General features: G+C 57.1%; 1 protein-coding gene across 1 annotated transcript; it reads right to left on the bottom strand.

Moving 5' to 3' along the window:
• Positions 1-47: 47 nt before the first annotated feature.
• Positions 48-16,703, bottom strand: GRTP1 (growth hormone regulated TBC protein 1). The gene is made up of 8 exons (XM_077854876.1): positions 16,572-16,703; positions 16,259-16,410; positions 12,682-12,840; positions 9,796-9,920; positions 8,196-8,292; positions 2,810-2,982; positions 2,546-2,731; positions 48-385 (listed from the first exon to the last, which is right to left on the bottom strand). The coding sequence occupies exons 1-8, from the start codon at positions 16,607-16,609 to the stop codon at positions 296-298; spliced, it is 1,020 nt and encodes a 339-aa protein (XP_077711002.1). The 5' UTR covers positions 16,610-16,703; the 3' UTR covers positions 48-295.
• Between the last annotated feature and the right edge of the window lie 491 nt (positions 16,704-17,194).

Here is a 17,194-nt window from a genome sequence, read left to right as displayed (position 1 = left end):
GCAGTTTTAAGTTTCAGTCTGCAGACAAGCTGATGATCACAAACTCATAGGTGTTGACATACTTTATTATAAATACATCTCATTTTATAACTGAACATCTCAAGTAAAAATACATTTTTAGAAATTTATGATTCTGTAGCCCATTACTGCGTCCACAGCTACATCATTCCTTTAAGAAATTCACAAGTGTAAGAACACCAAGTATTCACAGCGCTAGAAAAGGAAGCAGTCAGAACTGGTCAGCCCTAGAAATGAAGCCTCGCCGAGGGCAGGCGGTGGACAAGGGGTCCTCCGGTCAGCCTTGTGCCAGCAGCTTGGCCCTGCAGCTCTCACGAAGCCTGGTGATGGTGGCCATGGACAAGCTTCCAGGCTCTGAGAAGATTTTCTGGAACAGAAAAAGTTTAAAAAACCAACATGTTATCAGCTCTGCTGCATCCCCACGGGCACCAGGTAAGGGCCTGCAGCTGCAAGCTTCTGCGAGCTCTCACCAACCCCCTCAGGCTGTGCTGCGCCCTGCCCTACCCTGCCCTGCCAGACTGTTCCCCAGGGTGGGGCATTTGTTCTGACCCTTTGACCCTGAGGGCTTGTGGCAGCTCTGAAGCCACAGCCGGAGCCCTTGGGGAGTGGAAGGAAGGTCCTGCCATCACATCTTTTATGCTTAATAATTTAATAATCTCCACAGTGACTGCTGAGGAATTCACGGTTACAAACTAACCAAAAGTAAGGCTAGCATTAAAAAGTTTTTTTTAGAGAAATTCAAAAAAATAAAAGATAAATTCCAGAAATTCTTCCATAGGTACATATTACATAGCGACTAAGGTCAGGGTGGAGTGTTTCTGTCCTGACTCGCCACGTTCCTGAAGGAGGAGGGCGGCAGGCAAATCCTCGTCGGGTGTGGAGCTGCATTCTTCCGGGATTGCTGCACTGAGCTTGTGCGAGGTCCCTGCTTCTATTCTCCAGAACATTCTAGATGTTCTCATGCGGGATTGCAGAGAGCTCTGATTTATGAGCTGCAAGTACCCAAGTGCCGTGCTGACATGCTTTAACACAAATGCATGTTCGACTCCCCTCCCTCGAAGGGGCGTGCCCGCCCTGTGTGACCAAGCACAGCGGTTCCCCTGTGGGCAAGCTGGCAAGGATACCAGCCACCTGGCTGCCTGTGGCGCTCTACGGATACCAGCACTTAAGGAGCACCCGCTGTGTGCAAGTCCTCTGCTGGCTGGTCACAGGTGGAGGCTAAGCGGCAGACAGCCCGGGCAGGGGGCGGGGAGTGGGTGGTGGCCACACAACGTTGGAATGTACTGGAGACCCCTGAGCTGTTGTATGTGTTACAAGGGGAATCCCATCTCATTAAAACAGAAAACCCCTGATCACCCTCTGTGCGGGACTTCAGGCCAGGAGGCGCTTGCAGCAGGGACACTGCTGAGGGCCGGCTATGGTCCTGTCCTGTCCTGTCCGGTCTGGTGTGCCGGCTCCTGGACCTAAATGGCAGGCTCATCTCCAGACTGCTGCCAGCATCTCCCCTGCTGCCTGCATCTCTCCTCACACTGGCACTGAAGGGCCCCCAGGCACAGAAGAGCCCTTCTGCCATGCGTGATGGGCTCCAGGTCCACCTGACCAGTGTCCAAATGGCTCAGCTGCAGGGCACAGGTGTGTACCGGCTGAGATGACCCTGCCCATCATCCACCATTCAGAAAACGCTTGTATCCCCTGCTGGCTAGGGTCCCCGACAGCCAGTGGTCCTTTGTCCTCAAGGCTACCATAGGCAGGACCCCTCCTCTCTGGCCCCAGGGCCCAGGCCACGGCTGCTCTCACTCTGTCCAGGCTGCTCCCTAAGGGCTGCCCCACTCCCCCTGGTGGGAGAAAGCTCTAGTCGAGTACTGGCCAGCGTCCTGGATCCTAGGGCAGTCCCGCCAACAGAAGGCCGCCCTTGAGCTGCCTGACAGTGGCCAGTGTCTCCACGCAGAGCTATGGGCTTCCTACGTCCTGGGAGGCAGGGAGAACCACCTGGCTCCTGGCCTTCCTGGCACCTTCCGCCACCTCCCCTGCATTGATGACTCTTTCAGGTGGAAAGGAGAAAACCTAAAATATGCCTTTCTCAGCCTCCACGGCCTCCTCAGAAGGACTGTCAACTCCTGCTTCATTCACTCAGCTGATTGAGTCATCTACACAGCCTGCCCCGGATCCAGGACCCAGCTGCAGGAAGCTGCCCTACCGGGTGGGACAACAGACACAGGAGACCTCCCCTCCCTGCCCCGGGTCCAAGGAGATGCTGGCAGCAGGGCAAGGGCTCCCAACAGGACGGTGGGTCAGGTGGGTCTGACCCCAGGGACCAGGGGTCCCTGCCACCCTGGAGCACACCATGGGGCTTGCGGCCCAGCAGCAGGTGCAGCAGTCAGGCTCCGGGAGGAAGTGGGTCTGGAAGGCCTGCTTGGAGGGAGGTTGGGCCCATCAAGACAGAGGCCCAGGGTAGACCAGGGAGAGGCAGAAGCTAGCTCTGGGCTGGGCTATGGGGCGGTGCTACAGAGCCCACCCAGATGCTCACCTGCATGAAAGTGTGGCAGTCGGTCACAAGACTCCCTCTGGTGATCTCCTTGAACCTCTCACAGATGTCCACCACACTGGTGGCTTCCAAAATAAAGCCCTGGTGCTGTTTAATTAGGGTCAGGGCCACCCGGAAGATAATCTTGGATCCTTCATTGAACAAACAGTCCCAGATTCGGAACACCGTCTGCAGAGAAACACTCGATGCATCACAGGGTGGCGGCCCCAGCGGCCCCGGCCCCGGAGAGGCACCCACCACACTCACCTCCACAGGCAGGATGTCCACAAACAGGCAGATGAACCAGCGGGATACCACCAGGGTCCACAGGACACCGTGCCCGTCCATCAGGGCCGCCACCGCCGGCAGCTTGGTCTTCACCAGCTCCCCCAGGACCTCCTGGTCTGTCTTCAGGCCCAGCATGGCGGGGCCATAGTAATCTACCACATGGATGAGAGCAGAGAGCAGGCACTGCATCCCTGGCCCCGTTCTGGCCAGGAGGGCCCTTTCCAGGAGAGAAGGTTCCAGGGAGCCTCCTAAGCAAGACACCAGGAGCCCTGGGAGTGGCTCCCAAAGTGTGCCGCTGCGGAGGGCAATGAGACCCTGGGGCATTTGCACACCATGTTCACAGCAGCAGTACCCACGGCCACCGAAAAGTGGATGCAAGCCCGGGTCCGCCTCCGGTTCACAGATAAAAACGTGCATGATACACACCCTGGAACTCCACTTGGCTTCAGGAGGAGATCCTGACACCTGCTACCACATGGTGAGCCTCGAGTGAACGAGAGAAGCAGGACGCACAGAAGGCCACTCGCACGCGGTCCCCAGAGCCAACACACGATGCTGTCTCTGAGGGCCACCCAGCAGAGAGAGGGGCAGGCACGGCACCCTCTGAGCCTTTGGGACAGTGCTGAGTGCCCCTCCTGGGAGCCAGGGAAGTGGTGGGCCCAGGCGGCCCCATGGAGCATGGGGCTCTAAGCACCACACGTCCCCACATGGAGCCCTGGAGATGCACAGGCTCTCGGAGTCAGGCCTGCGTGTGGCCTCCACACCTGAGGGCCCAGGACATTATGTCCCTCAGAATTCTACAAGGAGCCAAACATACCCACCCTGACAATGGGATTTAGGCAGTACGAGGTCTAAAGTCTTCCCATTTGTCCCCAAGGAGAACCAGGTGCTGTCCAGTCAGTGGCATGGGGTCCCTGGCTGCACGAGCACAGCACACCCCACTAAGACGACGTCTGCCATTCAGGGCCTGGGTGCCAGCTGGCAGCTCATACACACAGTGCTCCCGATGGCATGCCCCCCGGATACACATCTGTCTTGACAAAGAACTTTTTATGACATTAATGCAACACACTGTAATACATTTTAATGTTTAGTGTCTGCACGTAATAACACAGGAAAATCTGACACCAGGCCCGACAGTCTGGTCTGCCGCTCACACACACTCTGGCAGTCTCCAGGGCAAAGGGACAAGAGGCTAACCGACCCAGTGAAAACAGGATCCTCATGAATGCTGACACGATGCCACGGTCACGTTACTGACTTTCAGAGGCGGCACATGGGAAGCCACACTGAATGCCAGAGGACCCTGGAAATGATTTGGGAGTAGCCAATCCAGATTGTCCTGCTCTTGTCCTCATTCTGCATCTGTCTCCTCCTCTCAAACTGAGAGACAGCCTGGCGCCCCTGGGGAGACAAGAGTAGTCTCTGTTCCTCGGAGTGTCCTGTATGCAACTCAGTTCTCCGAGTGACGTCTCCAGGGAAGCCAGGGTTAAGCCCTGGACAGGTAAGAGGGTTTGCTGAACTCCCAGGAGAGTGGCCTTATTCCTGGCCCCAGAGAGGCTTACAGTGGCTTCCAAAAATAGACCCGCTGAACTCACACGCAGACTACAGCAGGCCCAGGCCAGCCTCTCTCCTCCCTGCATCCTGCCCTGAAGCCAAGGCAGACAGACCCCGTGTCCCTGGCCCACCTGAGCAGAAGAGCACACGTCAGGGCCAGCGCCAGGCTGAGCAGAGAATGGGGAATGTAGCCCCGACCTGGGCCCCAAGTCAGGCTCCCCTGGGGACCGCACGCTTTTGCAAACACGGGAGGGCCGGGCCGGGCTGGGGGGCAGACTGAGAACGGGCCGCGTGTCCCCTGCCTGTGAGTGAGTGGGGTGCTGGGATTCACCCCTGTGTAGTCTAATTCCAAAACTGATGCTCTGCGGCCCCACGAGAAAGCAAAGGCACGGCCCACAGGCACGGGCAACCCTCCAGGGCACGTGCATCCAGGGGCCTCGGGAGACACGTGGGCAGCTCGTGCTCATGAGCTGCTCACGCCGTCCCCTCTGCCCCCCAAGACCCCTGAGCCTCCACCTTGGCCTGGACCACTTTCTAGCTTCAGCTGAGTGGCTAACAACCTGTTTCCCTGTGTCTGGAGGGGAACAGGTCACACCAGCTCTTCAGGATGCCAATACATTTACTCATTGGCATTGATTGGCTCATTACTCGCTGTGCTATCCCACGACAGACAGACGACAGACAGTGCTCCCATGCGTTCCTGAGGTCAGCCCCTCCTCCTTTCCCTGACCCCTCCTCCTTCCACTGGATGCCTCGGGTTCAGTGGTGACGACCCACAAGAGGCCGCCTGGTGTCATGGGAGGTTGGCACAAGCTGCCAGGTCTGTGTGTGCAGCCAAGTGGAGCGCGTCCGGACACTGTGTGCCGACGATCCTTCTAACCCACGTCCACTGCACTGAAACTGGGGAGTTGCTGGCCCAGAGCAGTGGCCGCGGGTGGCACACCGAGGCTGGGCAGTCCTTCACGGGCGGGAGCCCGCTCCTCCTTGCTTGCCGGAGATCTTGGCCACGTCTTTCTGACTCTGCCGGCCACGCAGCCCTCCTACTTTGCACACTGAGGGACTCTCTGTGGAGCTGCTGCTTAGAGCTTTAGGGCTCCTTTATGTGTTAACCACGTGGTCACAGACACGTTCCCCAAAACTGCAGCTTCTCTTTTGAGTTTGCGCACGATGTCTTGTGTCAAACTCGGTTTTTCATTTTAACATAATTAAAATTATCAGCCACACCTTTTCTACTTAGTGCATTTTTTTTTTTTTTTTTTTTTTTATTTATGATAGGCACACAGTGAGAGAGAGAGAGGCAGAGACACAGGCAGAGGGAGAAGCAGGCTCCATGCACCGGGAGCCCGATGTGGGATTCGATCCCGGGTCTCCAGGATCGCGCCCTGGGCCAAAGGCAGGCGCCAAACCGCTGCGCCACCCAGGGATCCCTACTTAGTGCATTTCATTCAAGAACTTCCCCCGTACTCTGTAGTCGTGAAACCTTTCTACATCTTACTTTCTCCGTGTCAAAGGTTTTGCTTTTTCACCTTGAATTCATCTGGCATAGAAATAAGAGTCTACCTTTGTTGCCTTCCTTGCGGACAGTTGTCACAGAGGTGGCTGGAGATGACCTATCTTCCAGACCAGCTCCCAGGATCTACGGATCCAGAGACTGATTCCTGGGTTGTTGCCGCATGACCCATCCCTGACCTGACAGCAGCCATCCCCACAATCACGGCACCAGGATGCATCCCCAGGGTTCTTTCCAGCCTGCATGGCTTCACTCTGCCCTCAGGCATCTCACAACTAGGCCTTCCTCGCATCGCACAAGAACTCTCCCTGAGGGAAGAGTGCTACCTTCGCCCGGCAAGATCCCCGCTGCTGCCGGCGCTCGAGCGTGGCTGCGCATCCACCTGCGAGGTCAGCCTGTATGATGGCGACGACGTGGGAGCCCCATACCAGAAGCTGACGAGCTTCTATTTCTTCTTTTTCCCACAAGAGTGATAAAGTGCATAGAACTGATCAGTTCCTGCGAAGTTCACTGCGACAGTGCGTCTGTCCACAGGTCATCTCAGTCTATTTCTCTCGATTCAGCTTTGTTACTCGGTGTTCCTCTCAAGGTTTCCATGTGGCCTCTTCGTTTTATTCATATTCTCTTGTTTCTTAAAAATCTGTACAGGTTTCCGATCACAGCACCCTTTTCATTTCTATATACCAGCCTGCTTTCCCATCAGTCCTGCCAGGGCTTGTCGGCTCCGTCACTTTTTCTAAGAACCATATTTTGTCTACACTCCTCTTCCTCACTGCTGACGTTCTGTGTTGCTGGTCCTCACCGTGAGGTCTGTGTGTCCCTGCGTGTGGACACGAACTCAGGAAACCCACACAGCACGTGCAGACAGTACGGCGGCAGCTCCTCCAGGGAGGGATTGGGCGGCACTGGCCGAGTTTCTGGTCTACACTCCACGCCACCTCCATGCTTCTCACCTGAGGACTGAACGGGTGCATCTCTGTGACACAAAAAGAAGCAAAAGCAGGACACGCACTGGTGCCGCCTGGCTTGTGTGACCGACGAGCAGTGCCTCCCAGCCCCTTTGTCCCGGCGTCGTTTGGATATTTTGGTTTTGAATCAAGACCTGTTTGTTTCGCAGTTTGGTGAAATGGAACCTTTTGATGATAGGAAATGACATTTTATGGGCTAAAAAACAAGGTTCTAGGGTCCGTCTGGAGCCCCTGTGGGTGTCTAAGTCAGTGCTTACGGCCTCCCAACACCTGTTCGTTCTGTGACATGCTGTGTGTGGGATGGCGCCAGGGCAGCCCCTCGCGTCCCCTGCACGGCTGTGCACAGACCCCCAGAGAGACCCTGGCACGAGACAGGTTCTCAGCAAATCCTATAGACAGAACCGAGCTGACAAGGAAGAGTAACTCCTCATGATTCAGGCTCTGGATGCGGCCATCACCGCTGCATCTAGCAAGCGTCCTGCCTGCTTCCTTGCCATCCCCTCCCCAGCAGCTCAGGCCCCCACGGTAGAGTGGGGACACTGAGGGCTCTCGCACTCGGGACCGCCCCTTCCTAGAAGGCAGCCCACCCAGGCGGGCCGCTGGTGTGTGTGCTTGTGCCCTTATGCATGGTGGCAAGGGAGTGTGAGGAAGCCCCATCTGTCTAGATGCTTCCTTCCTGTCATGGTGCCACTCTAGTTCATGCTTCCCCAAGGCACGTGCCAAGGTCTGACAGCCATGGGGTCCGAGGCCTCAGGTGTCCTCATCTGTAAAATGGATTTGATAGTTGGGCCTGTGGGGCCCCGCTCTTCGACGCCGACAGGGGTGTGTGCTGCAGGGCAGACCCCACACTGCACATGCCCACGGGGCTGCCGGGCCAGCTCCCCAGGAGCGCACGGGGGCTCTAGCCTGGTGGGGCACTCACCGTCCACCCCCGGGGCCAGGCGTGAGGCTCCGAGCATCCCACCATCACGGCAGGAGAGAGCACAGGCCTTCCCCCACCCAGGATGGCTCTGGCCGCGTCTGCTCCCAAAGCCGTCTTGGTCTACACTGTGCGTCCCCAAAACCGGTGGTTTTTATTAACTGACAAACTGATGACTAACCTGGAATTACCAAAGGGAGTGAATATCTGCTAATAAACAGGTAGGACGCGAGAGGACCGATTCTCACCCTGACGACAGTAACCGTCGCGGTGGACAATCACCCCAAGGACGATTCCCAGTCGAAGGAAGGCTGCGCAGAGCCCCGCGGCGCCCCGAGCCCCAAACAGGCCGCGCAAGCTCGAGCAACCCGACCGGCCCGACAGACGCCGCCCCTGCCCGCTGGGCCGTACCGGGCAGGATTCTTCCCAGGAGCGCGTCCAGCAGCCAGAAGGACTCTTCCTCACTCTTGGTTGCGAGGAGCAGGTAGCCCGCGATGAAGTTCATCCCCTGAAGCAAGAAGATGGGTTTTCAGCCGCCTCCAGGCTGCGGCCCTGGGGGGCTCCCCGCGCCCCCTGCTCCTCACGTCCCTGCGCTGCCCCGCGGCCCGGGGAGCTCCACGGCTCCGTCCCCAGCCTCGTGCCGGGACACACCCGACACCGGGTTTCTACCACGGTTTGTCTCGGGAAACCAGACCCGCGACCGGGTTTCATAGAAATCACGAAGAACGTGGCCTGCGGCGTGCGGTGCGGACACATCTGTGACGGGGACACTGCCCGTGGGCTCCAGGCGCCACACGCCCCCGCCTTCTCGGTCCTCCTTCGGTGCTTTCTAAATCACACGTGTCCTCCCCTCCTGATAGGGGGACACCGGCTTCTGTCGGCCAGCAGGATGGCTCAGACACGCGGACACCATGCAGGGAGCCACGTGTCGGCCGCGGAGGGCCCACCTGCCACAGTGCGGAACACGGCCCGCATCGCTCTCGGGCCGCGCGCGGGTCCACACGCGAGCTCTGGCGTGGGCCAAGGCTTACGGCCGTCTGGGCGATTAAATCGCTTTTTAAAAAGCTATTTTTAAAGACTGCAGGAACTGGTCATTGGACCGTGTGAAGGCAGTTTCGCAGCCCCTGCACGCCAGTCCCCATCCAGGATGCGGCATCACCTATAGGCGCCAGAGCAACGTGAAAACACAGTGGGCCCGCGCGTTCTCGGGGGGACAGCACTCTCACTCTCTGGTCCGCATCTTTGCCGAAGGTCCTGCCCCTCTCATCTCTGCAGCTGTGGCTCCTGCCCCTACCCCAGCCTGACCAACCAGTTCCCGGAGCCCGTGACTGATGGATGCAAACTTCTTGCCGAATCCCTGCCTCCCCGGAAAGCCCTAGAAGCAGGAGTGTGGGAAGCAGGAAGCCGCTCCCACTGTGGGCCACAGGCCCTCCGGGTGCTGATGCACGGCGAGTGTGCACATGGGCAGTTCACACACCTCCAGCAGCAGAGGCCACTCGGGAAGTCGCTCGTGCCCCACACAGGTGCGCAGACCCCCTGGGAGGATCAAGCAAGGACTCATCCACCCGTGATGCGCTGCTTCCTGTGGCAAATCCATACAAGATGATGGAAATGTGGTGGAAATGTGATCATCAAGCTGATGAGGCCTGTGGTTGCCCTCGATTGCAGGGAAGATCCGACTTCCAGAAATAACGTGGAAGGAACCCCCGCCGCACCCCGTGTGCACAACGCCAGGGAGTGCTGGCCGCTCCCTGCAGTACATACAGCCCCGCTCACGTAAGGGACGTCCTGTGTGCTCTAGCCTCACCTCTCCCTAGGTCTGATGTCTTACTGCTTCTCCACTTGGGAAACACTCCAGAGTCAGTGCCCTGCATGTAGGGCTTAGGCTCAGGAGCTCAGGAGTGGAATGGAACACGGTGTGCAGCTGGAGACCATCCCTGCAACAGCCGGGGTGCTGAGCATGCTCACCTTCCTGACCCGGACTCCCACGCGCTGATATCCAGGGGCTTACCTGGCAATAGCCCACACCTTCATTGTGGCGCCCGTAGGCCAACAGGATGTTGTACAGCGTCTTTTGTAAACAGGGATCTGCGTTCTTCCGGAATTTTACATTGTCGGGGAAGGTCCTATTCATATCTGCAGGAAGATTCACATGGAATTATCCAGACTGGCCCGTGATGTACCCAATATCCCTAGTGTATACCCCTGAAGGAGGCCCCAAAGTCCACCTGGTGACCCCGGCCACCCTGCCTGGGCAGCAAGGCCACAGCAACTGCAGTCGACCGAGGCGACCGAGGCCTTCACTGGGTCCCCTGCCCCACAGCTGCAGCCCAGTAACCCCAGCAGCCCCGATGGCACCTGCTCTTTGAAGGGGCTTTTCCCACCACCTGGCCCCCACCTCTCCGCATGGTCTTCCGTCCTGCACCCCAACTGCACTGCCGTCCCCAGGATCCCCCGTAAGCCCAGGAGGACGCTCAGCTCTAGGACCCTAGACGACAGGTGAGCTCCGTGCACAACGCTGGGAAAACTTCCCAATTCTGAAGACAGAAGACACAGTGAGAATCCCTTCCAGAAATCTGACGTGACTAACAACGGGGAGATTAATAAAGTCACCAGCCAGCCTCTCTCAGATGCCTTGGCCCCAGCCTGCCTTCTGCACCAGCACCGCGCAGACGCGACGCCCGCTCTTACCCGTCAGCCCTGCAGACGGGCAGAAGGAAAGAAGAGGGTTTGTATCTTCCTTCTAAACCCACTGACCCCACTTGGATGACATTAGGGGGTGTTTGCTGCTGCGCCAGGTGTGATTACCAGGGTGGATGGACCCGCGGCCCCCCCCAGCTCCCCGCACGGCCATCGGGTGAGGTGCCTGTGGGCCAGCCTCTGCTCGTGCTGTTACCCCTGCTGATGGGGGTGCTTCTGTTCCTGCCTACCACACCCAAGCTGAACCCCTGCTGATGAAAGAGCAGACGTGACCTGGACAGTAAGCTTTACTGCCTCAGAGCACATTAGTTTTCTTTATATGTTTGTATACAAAAAGGCTTTTTTCCCCTGGAGTTCTAAACATTCCAAAGCTAGAATCCACCAGGAGAATATTAGTGGTTTTTACTAGTTCAGACTCTGGAGTGACCAGCTGTGCTCATTCGTATGTAACGTCCTTTACTAAGAGAAGCTTTGCCCCTCTGTCCCTGCAGCGATTTCTCCAGACCCCACAGCAAAGCAGACCCAGAGCAACCCCATGATCAGCGGTCCCAATTCTGGGCTCGTACCCAGAACAGCTGGAACAGGGTCTCAGAGAAACATGGGTACACAGTTCCAAACAGCAAACTCACAAAAGCAGGAGGTGACTGTAGTTCCTGAGAATGGCAGAACAGAGGAGCTGTCGGGGTCTGTCCACACAACCCAACGGGGCTCAGCCCCAAAAAGGAATGAGACTCTGACATGCTACAGCCTGGCCAGACCCCCAGAACCCACAAGAGGGCACATTCTCTGTGATGTCACTGACATGGGGCAGAAGGGAGGAGGCCAGGCCAGGGGCGGGAAGTCGCTGGCGGTTAATGGGCACAGTTTCAGTTTGGGAAGATGGAATGGAAAATTGTTATGTATATTTTACCACAATAAAAAAAAATTTTATCCAAAAATGTCAGCACACAATAGAGCCTTTCTTTTTTTCTTTTCTTTTTTTTTAAATTTATTTATTCATGAGAGACAGAGAGACAGAGAGACAGAGAGAAGCAGGCTCCATGCAGGGAGCCCAACGTGGGACTCGATCCTGTGACTCCAGGATCACGCCCTGGGCTGAAGGCGGCGCTAAACCGCTGAGCCACCCGGGCTGCCCACAACAGAGCCTTTCAATTAACTTTTTAAACCAATAGTAACATTCAGTTTTATTATTTTGTGGGGATGCCTGAAGGGCTCAGTGGGTGAAACATCTGCCTTCGGCTCAGGGTCCTGGGATACATTGCTGGGTTGGGCTCCCTGCAGACTCCCAGGGAGTCTGCTTCTCCGTCTGCCCCTCCCCAAGCTTGTGTGCATATTCTCTGTGTCAAATAAATACATAAAATCTTTTTTAAATTAAAAAAAAACAAAAATTATTTTGTGTTTAAGTTTGTATTTCTCAAAAAATCAGAAAAGCAGATACTCTGCCTCATGGTCGCCGGACACTGGGATGTTCCTCAGCAATAACCAAACCACATCCCGCAGACCCGAGATCGGGGATGCAGCTCCGAAGCAGCCTCAGAAGGCGGGGGGTCGTCTGCCCTCCTGGGACCCCAGCTCCCCATGCAAGGAGAGGACCGGCGGCGCCTGGGTGGCAGGAGCAGGAGGGGCATTCAAGGCCATGCGCTGTTTTCATTCTTGCTGGAAGCGACATGGGCTCTGTGTGTTTGTCTAAACCCACAGAAGGGTAAACAGGTAAGAGTGAATTTCTCTGCAAATTAACTTTTTTTTTTTTTTTTACTCTGCCTCAAAATCTAATTATTCAGTTTAGGTTAAATATTTGGGGCACTTTGGACATATAGGAGCTGGTGAGAAAATCTGGGGACCTGTCAGCACCCCAGACAACAGGAGTCTGACACCGAGATGGGCAGCCCGGCTGTGCAGTCAGGACACACGTGTCACCATGTTCGTAAATCCAAAGGTGCTGCCGTCAGCACAAATCCCTCTGGGAGATTACCCTCCGCATCCCTAACGCGTCCCTGCCGTCCCTGCCAGCTTGCTGGGCGCTCTGGTGTTTGCTGAAGCAGTCAAACCCCTGTGCACCCCTCATGAATGCTTAACTGTTGATTTCCCTTTAAGAAAAATCAAATCTCAAAAGCAGCAGGTGGCTCCTGAACATGTTTCCTCTTCTGCGCTAGGACTCTGGGCAGTAGCCCGCTACCCAACCGGCCTGGTGGCTCACCTGTCCTGATGGCCTCCTCCAGCCTGTCACTTCGCTCTCCCTGGAGGAGTCGATGATAATAGCCAGGGTTCTGGTCCATCTGGGCCTGGGCTCCGCTCACGCCCATCCAGACGCGGGCCCGGTGCTCCAGGGGGACACCTTTCCGGATGTAGCGCTTCACTGAAACAGACAGAAGGGGCTGCTCCAGAGGGCGTCTCGGGGCGCAGAAACCATGCAGGGCACAGGTGTCCATGCTTTCGGCTCACTTCTCCCCCCATCAAACAGGCAAGACCAGACACATGCTGGTTACGGGGTCTGTCACCGTCCCACATTTGTCACCGGCAGGGAGGTGACAGCCAGTGGCCCCAGGGCCTCCCCCATTCCCATCCCGGCGCGGGCTGTGCTGGACGCCACAGGCCAGGATCAGTCCCTGCACCCCAAGGCAGAGCTGGTGACCACCCGGGCACACACGGACACCAGGAAAGCCGGAGGGACAGGAGGCAGGAAGAGGCCCTTGCTGGCCCGGGAGCTGGGAGCTGAGCCGTGAGGGTCAGAGGGACAGCTGTGGGCATGAGCGGAAGCTCAGGTGCACGGTCCAGCCCTGGGGGTGACAGGGACACAGGACCAGGTCAGATGGGGCTCGGGAAGGCCCTGTGCAGCCACACAAAGAATGAGTGTGAGGCAGAGCCCAGGCGGAGGCCCGGCAGTGAACGCAACAGTGGGTTTGGGGACTGGGTGTCCATGTGGCCCGCGTGCTGGGGGCTTCAGCGGCAGGTGTCACCGTCTGGTTCTGCACCTGATTTGTGTATGTTAAGAACTACTTTGAGAGGAATATTTCTACTGATGATAAACATGTGAAAAAGCAAGCATTAACTTTTTAATGACTATAGAAACATATAGGAAAAGAAGCCAAAAACCACAGGATGCTCACTAATTTCCCAGGTCGATGGAAAGATTTGTGAGACTAACATTCAAATGAATTGCAGGAAACCCAAGGCGCTACATTAAGCTTTTAACAGTCTTAATGTAACCCTCAAAGAGTTTATTTTCCTTTGAAAATTCAAAGGTTTGTTGTTCTCCTTTCGTATTAGAAGTACTATTTTTAAAAAAGAAACAAACAAAAGAAACGGACTATAAAAATATAGAAAATAAAAAGAAATGACTTTAAGAAAAAATAAAGTCATGCAGTGAGTGAAGTTCCATGATGCGCTATAAAAAGAAAAAAAATCTGAGGCACCAGTGGCATTTAACAGAAAAATGTCACAGGAGTGAGGAAGTTGCTGGTCAAGAGAGCACTGTGGACCGAGCCCCAGTGAGTCCCAGCCAGGAGCCCCGAGGGAAGCGGCGACGCGGGCGCAGAGGCAGTGTCTGGCTGGTGCGTTCACGTGGACCAGGACACTAGGAGTTCAGGCCGCCCTCACCCGGCCCGCTGCACTTTGTGCCCAAGTGGGACCCGAAAGCCCTGAAGGAGCAGCCTCAGAAGGCAGGGGGTCGTCTGCCCTCCTGGGGCCCCAGCTCCCCACGCAAGGAGAGGACCGGCGGCGCCTGGGTGGCAGGAGGGGCGTTCAAGGCCATGCGCTGTTTTCATTCTTGCTGGAAGCGACATGGGCTCTGTGTGTTTGTCTAAACCCACAGAAGGGTAAACAGGTAAGAGTGAATTTCTCTGCAAATTAACTTTTTTTTTTTAATATAAAGAAAGAAAAAGAAAAGAAAGCAGGACTCTGACCCCACCAGGACCCCAGGCCAAGGAGTCAGAGCTGTTGCAACTGTTTCCAAGGACGAAGGCTTCTGCTACTTTTGTTGTTTGTTATCTGAAGGCACAAGGTTCCCTCCTAAGAGAATGAAAACAGCTTACCTGTCCCCAGAGACTGACCTTCCCAGCAGGGCTCAGGGAACCCACCCACCTCTGGAAACACAGTGGACCCCAGACAATTAACCTGGAGCCACCTGTCCTGATCAGCGAAGCAGATCCCTGCACTTACTGGTATTTGCCTTTGAAGGTATATTTCTGCAGCTTAGTTCTAACTTAGATGGTGCTGACCCTCTAAGCCACCAGGAGATGGGCCAGCAGCTCCTGCCCTGGGCACTGGTGTAGATGGAACAGGTGTAGGACGGCTGGCCCGGGCCAGGAGGGTCTGCCCACATGGTGTCCCAGTCGAGGGGGAAGGTGCTCGTGGACATCTGCCACGGATAAAAGAGCGAAGAGGAGGAAGCAGACCCCTGTTGTGTCCACTCATGTGGGTCTCGTGATCGCCTCTGCCAGACGCAAGGGTCTGGGCCAGGAGAGGAACTCAGAGTCCCTCACGTCCTGTCCCGCGACAAGCGTGTCTTACCAGGTATATAAGCTTTGTTTACTTTTATGCACTTTTAAGTATTTTTTTTAGAACAAAAGACCAGTCAACTTTTAAGAATAAATGAAAAGGAAGATAGAAGCCGACGTGCTGACACAGGGACTCCCCGGGGATGGACGTGAGCGATCCCTGGGGGCCCCGTGCGGGCCCAGCCTGACACTCTGCCAACCCCGGCAGCCCTGCGACACCAGCTGACCAGAGCAACTACTGAACCCGCCCCCATCAGTAGCAGCCCAGGGGCCCACGGGTTGAGGACGGGCTGTCAAGGGACAGACCCCGTGGCGGTGTGGCCCAGTGTCCAGCAGGAGCCTCCCTCCCCCGTGAGCACGCCCCTGCAAGACCGGCCTGCCTCCACCAACCCTCTCGTCCCACTGCGCTATGTGTGGGGCCACTCTGCGCCCTGTTCACTGGGCCCTTTAAAAGCAAAAATTCACCTAGTCACTGCCTTGCTTAAAAACCCATGTATGGTTGGCCTCTGTCCGCCTGGTCATGTGATGGAGCCCTGGTTCCAAGTCCAGCGCACCCTCACTACATCCCTGATGCCAGTCACACAGTTCTGTCCCTGTAGCTGACCTCTGCCCTCACCCTTCATTGTCACTCAGGTCCTATTTCAGAACGCCCCATATCTTAACTCCTGGAAGGGGAAGTGCATGGCGACCAACGCCCTCCCCACCTACCAGCAGGTTCCACTGGTCTGTTTATCTGCAGCCTGGGGAGCCTGGCAGGCAAACACCTCATTCATTTAACAAATATGGAAGCAATTATAGAGACCAACCCCTGCTGGCAGGGAGGGATGTCTGATTCCAGCCGGAATACTCTAAACCAGCCACACACCTGCTGTATGGCCAGAGGCCAATTGGGTGGGTGTGGGATATAAGATGAAGGGCCTGCCATCCCAGATGGGGCCTTGGGAAGGCGTCCTGGAGGCGGCATCACCCCAAAACCTGAAGGAGGGGGAGCAGGGTGGGCGTGCTTCCCTGTGTGTGTGGAGCAGCGGGGAGCCCCGGTCACTCTCCTGCCAGCTACCCCCTACATCGGTCCCACTTGGAAGGAAGGCCAAGGGCCCCGTGGATACCTGCCAAAGTCCCCATCTCAGAGGGAGAGAAGGGTCTCTTGTGTCTTCAAAGAGCAAGTTCCAGTGACTCTGCGCCCCAAGGTAAGGACTCAGGGCACCCCGCCCTCTCCCCTGCACCCCCAGGTAAGGGCTCAGGCATCCCCTGCCCGTGGGGGACCAGGCTCCCACTCACCTGTCCCACTCCTCTGGACACCACTGCTGCCCTTGAGAAGCTTTGACCACTTTATGGCGCGTCTGGTGAGGATCACCAGATAGGTGGAAAGAAACTCTTCATAGGCTGCATAATCGAAGTCTTCAGGCCTTTCGAACCCGTAAGGATCGATCCTACGGCAAAGTGACCTGTAAGCCCCGCGGAAAGTTTCGCGCGCATCTGCGCCCCGCGGGGCCGGGCTGCCCAGGTCCCCGCGGGGTCGAGGCCAGGAGCGCGCGTGGGGCACCCCGGCCCGGAGGCCTCCCCCGCGCCCCGCGCCCCGCCCCGCGCCCACCTGGGGACCCGGTCCCGGGCGCGCCCCTCGGGCTCCATGGCAGGAGGGCGGGGGGCGCCCGGGGGCGCGGGGCGGGGCGCGGGGCGACGCCGAGGACCGGGCCACCTCCGGGGACTGGAGCTCGTCCTTCCGTCCGTCCGCAGGCGCGGGAGGCGGGGCGGGGCGGGGCGGGGCCCGGGGGCGAGCAGGGGGCGGGCGGGGCGGGGCTGCACCTGCTCCTGCGGCCCGGAGCGCGGGAGGGGCTGGCCCTGGAGGCCGGAGGGTGAGGCTGGGGCGGGGCCAGGGGCCTCCGGGGGCGGAGAGGGTGTGCGGGGGGCGTCACCACGGCTGGCTCGCTGGCTGGGGGAGCCCCAGGAGCCCCCCTCACTTCCTGCAGGCCTGAGCTTGGAGCAGAGGCTGGAGATAATCCAGCTTGGATTTACCTGCCATACCTCACAGCTTGCGATCCGGAGGCTGCGAAGCTCAGAGTTCTGACCTATGGCCAGTATTTTTATATTCGTCATGCAGAAAAAGAGCAAGTCCTCTCTATTTTTTGTTAATTTTTATTTATGATAGTCACACAGTGGGAGAGAGGCAGAGACACAGGCAGAGGGAGAAGCAGGCTCCATGCAGGGAGCCCGATG

This window comes from Canis aureus, chromosome 17 (assembly GCF_053574225.1).
Source record: "Canis aureus isolate CA01 chromosome 17, VMU_Caureus_v.1.0, whole genome shotgun sequence".
NCBI classification, from domain to species: Eukaryota; Metazoa; Chordata; class Mammalia; order Carnivora; family Canidae; genus Canis; species Canis aureus.
The sequence above is the reverse complement of the archived record's forward strand: the minus strand, read 5'-3'. Positions and strand labels throughout refer to the sequence as shown.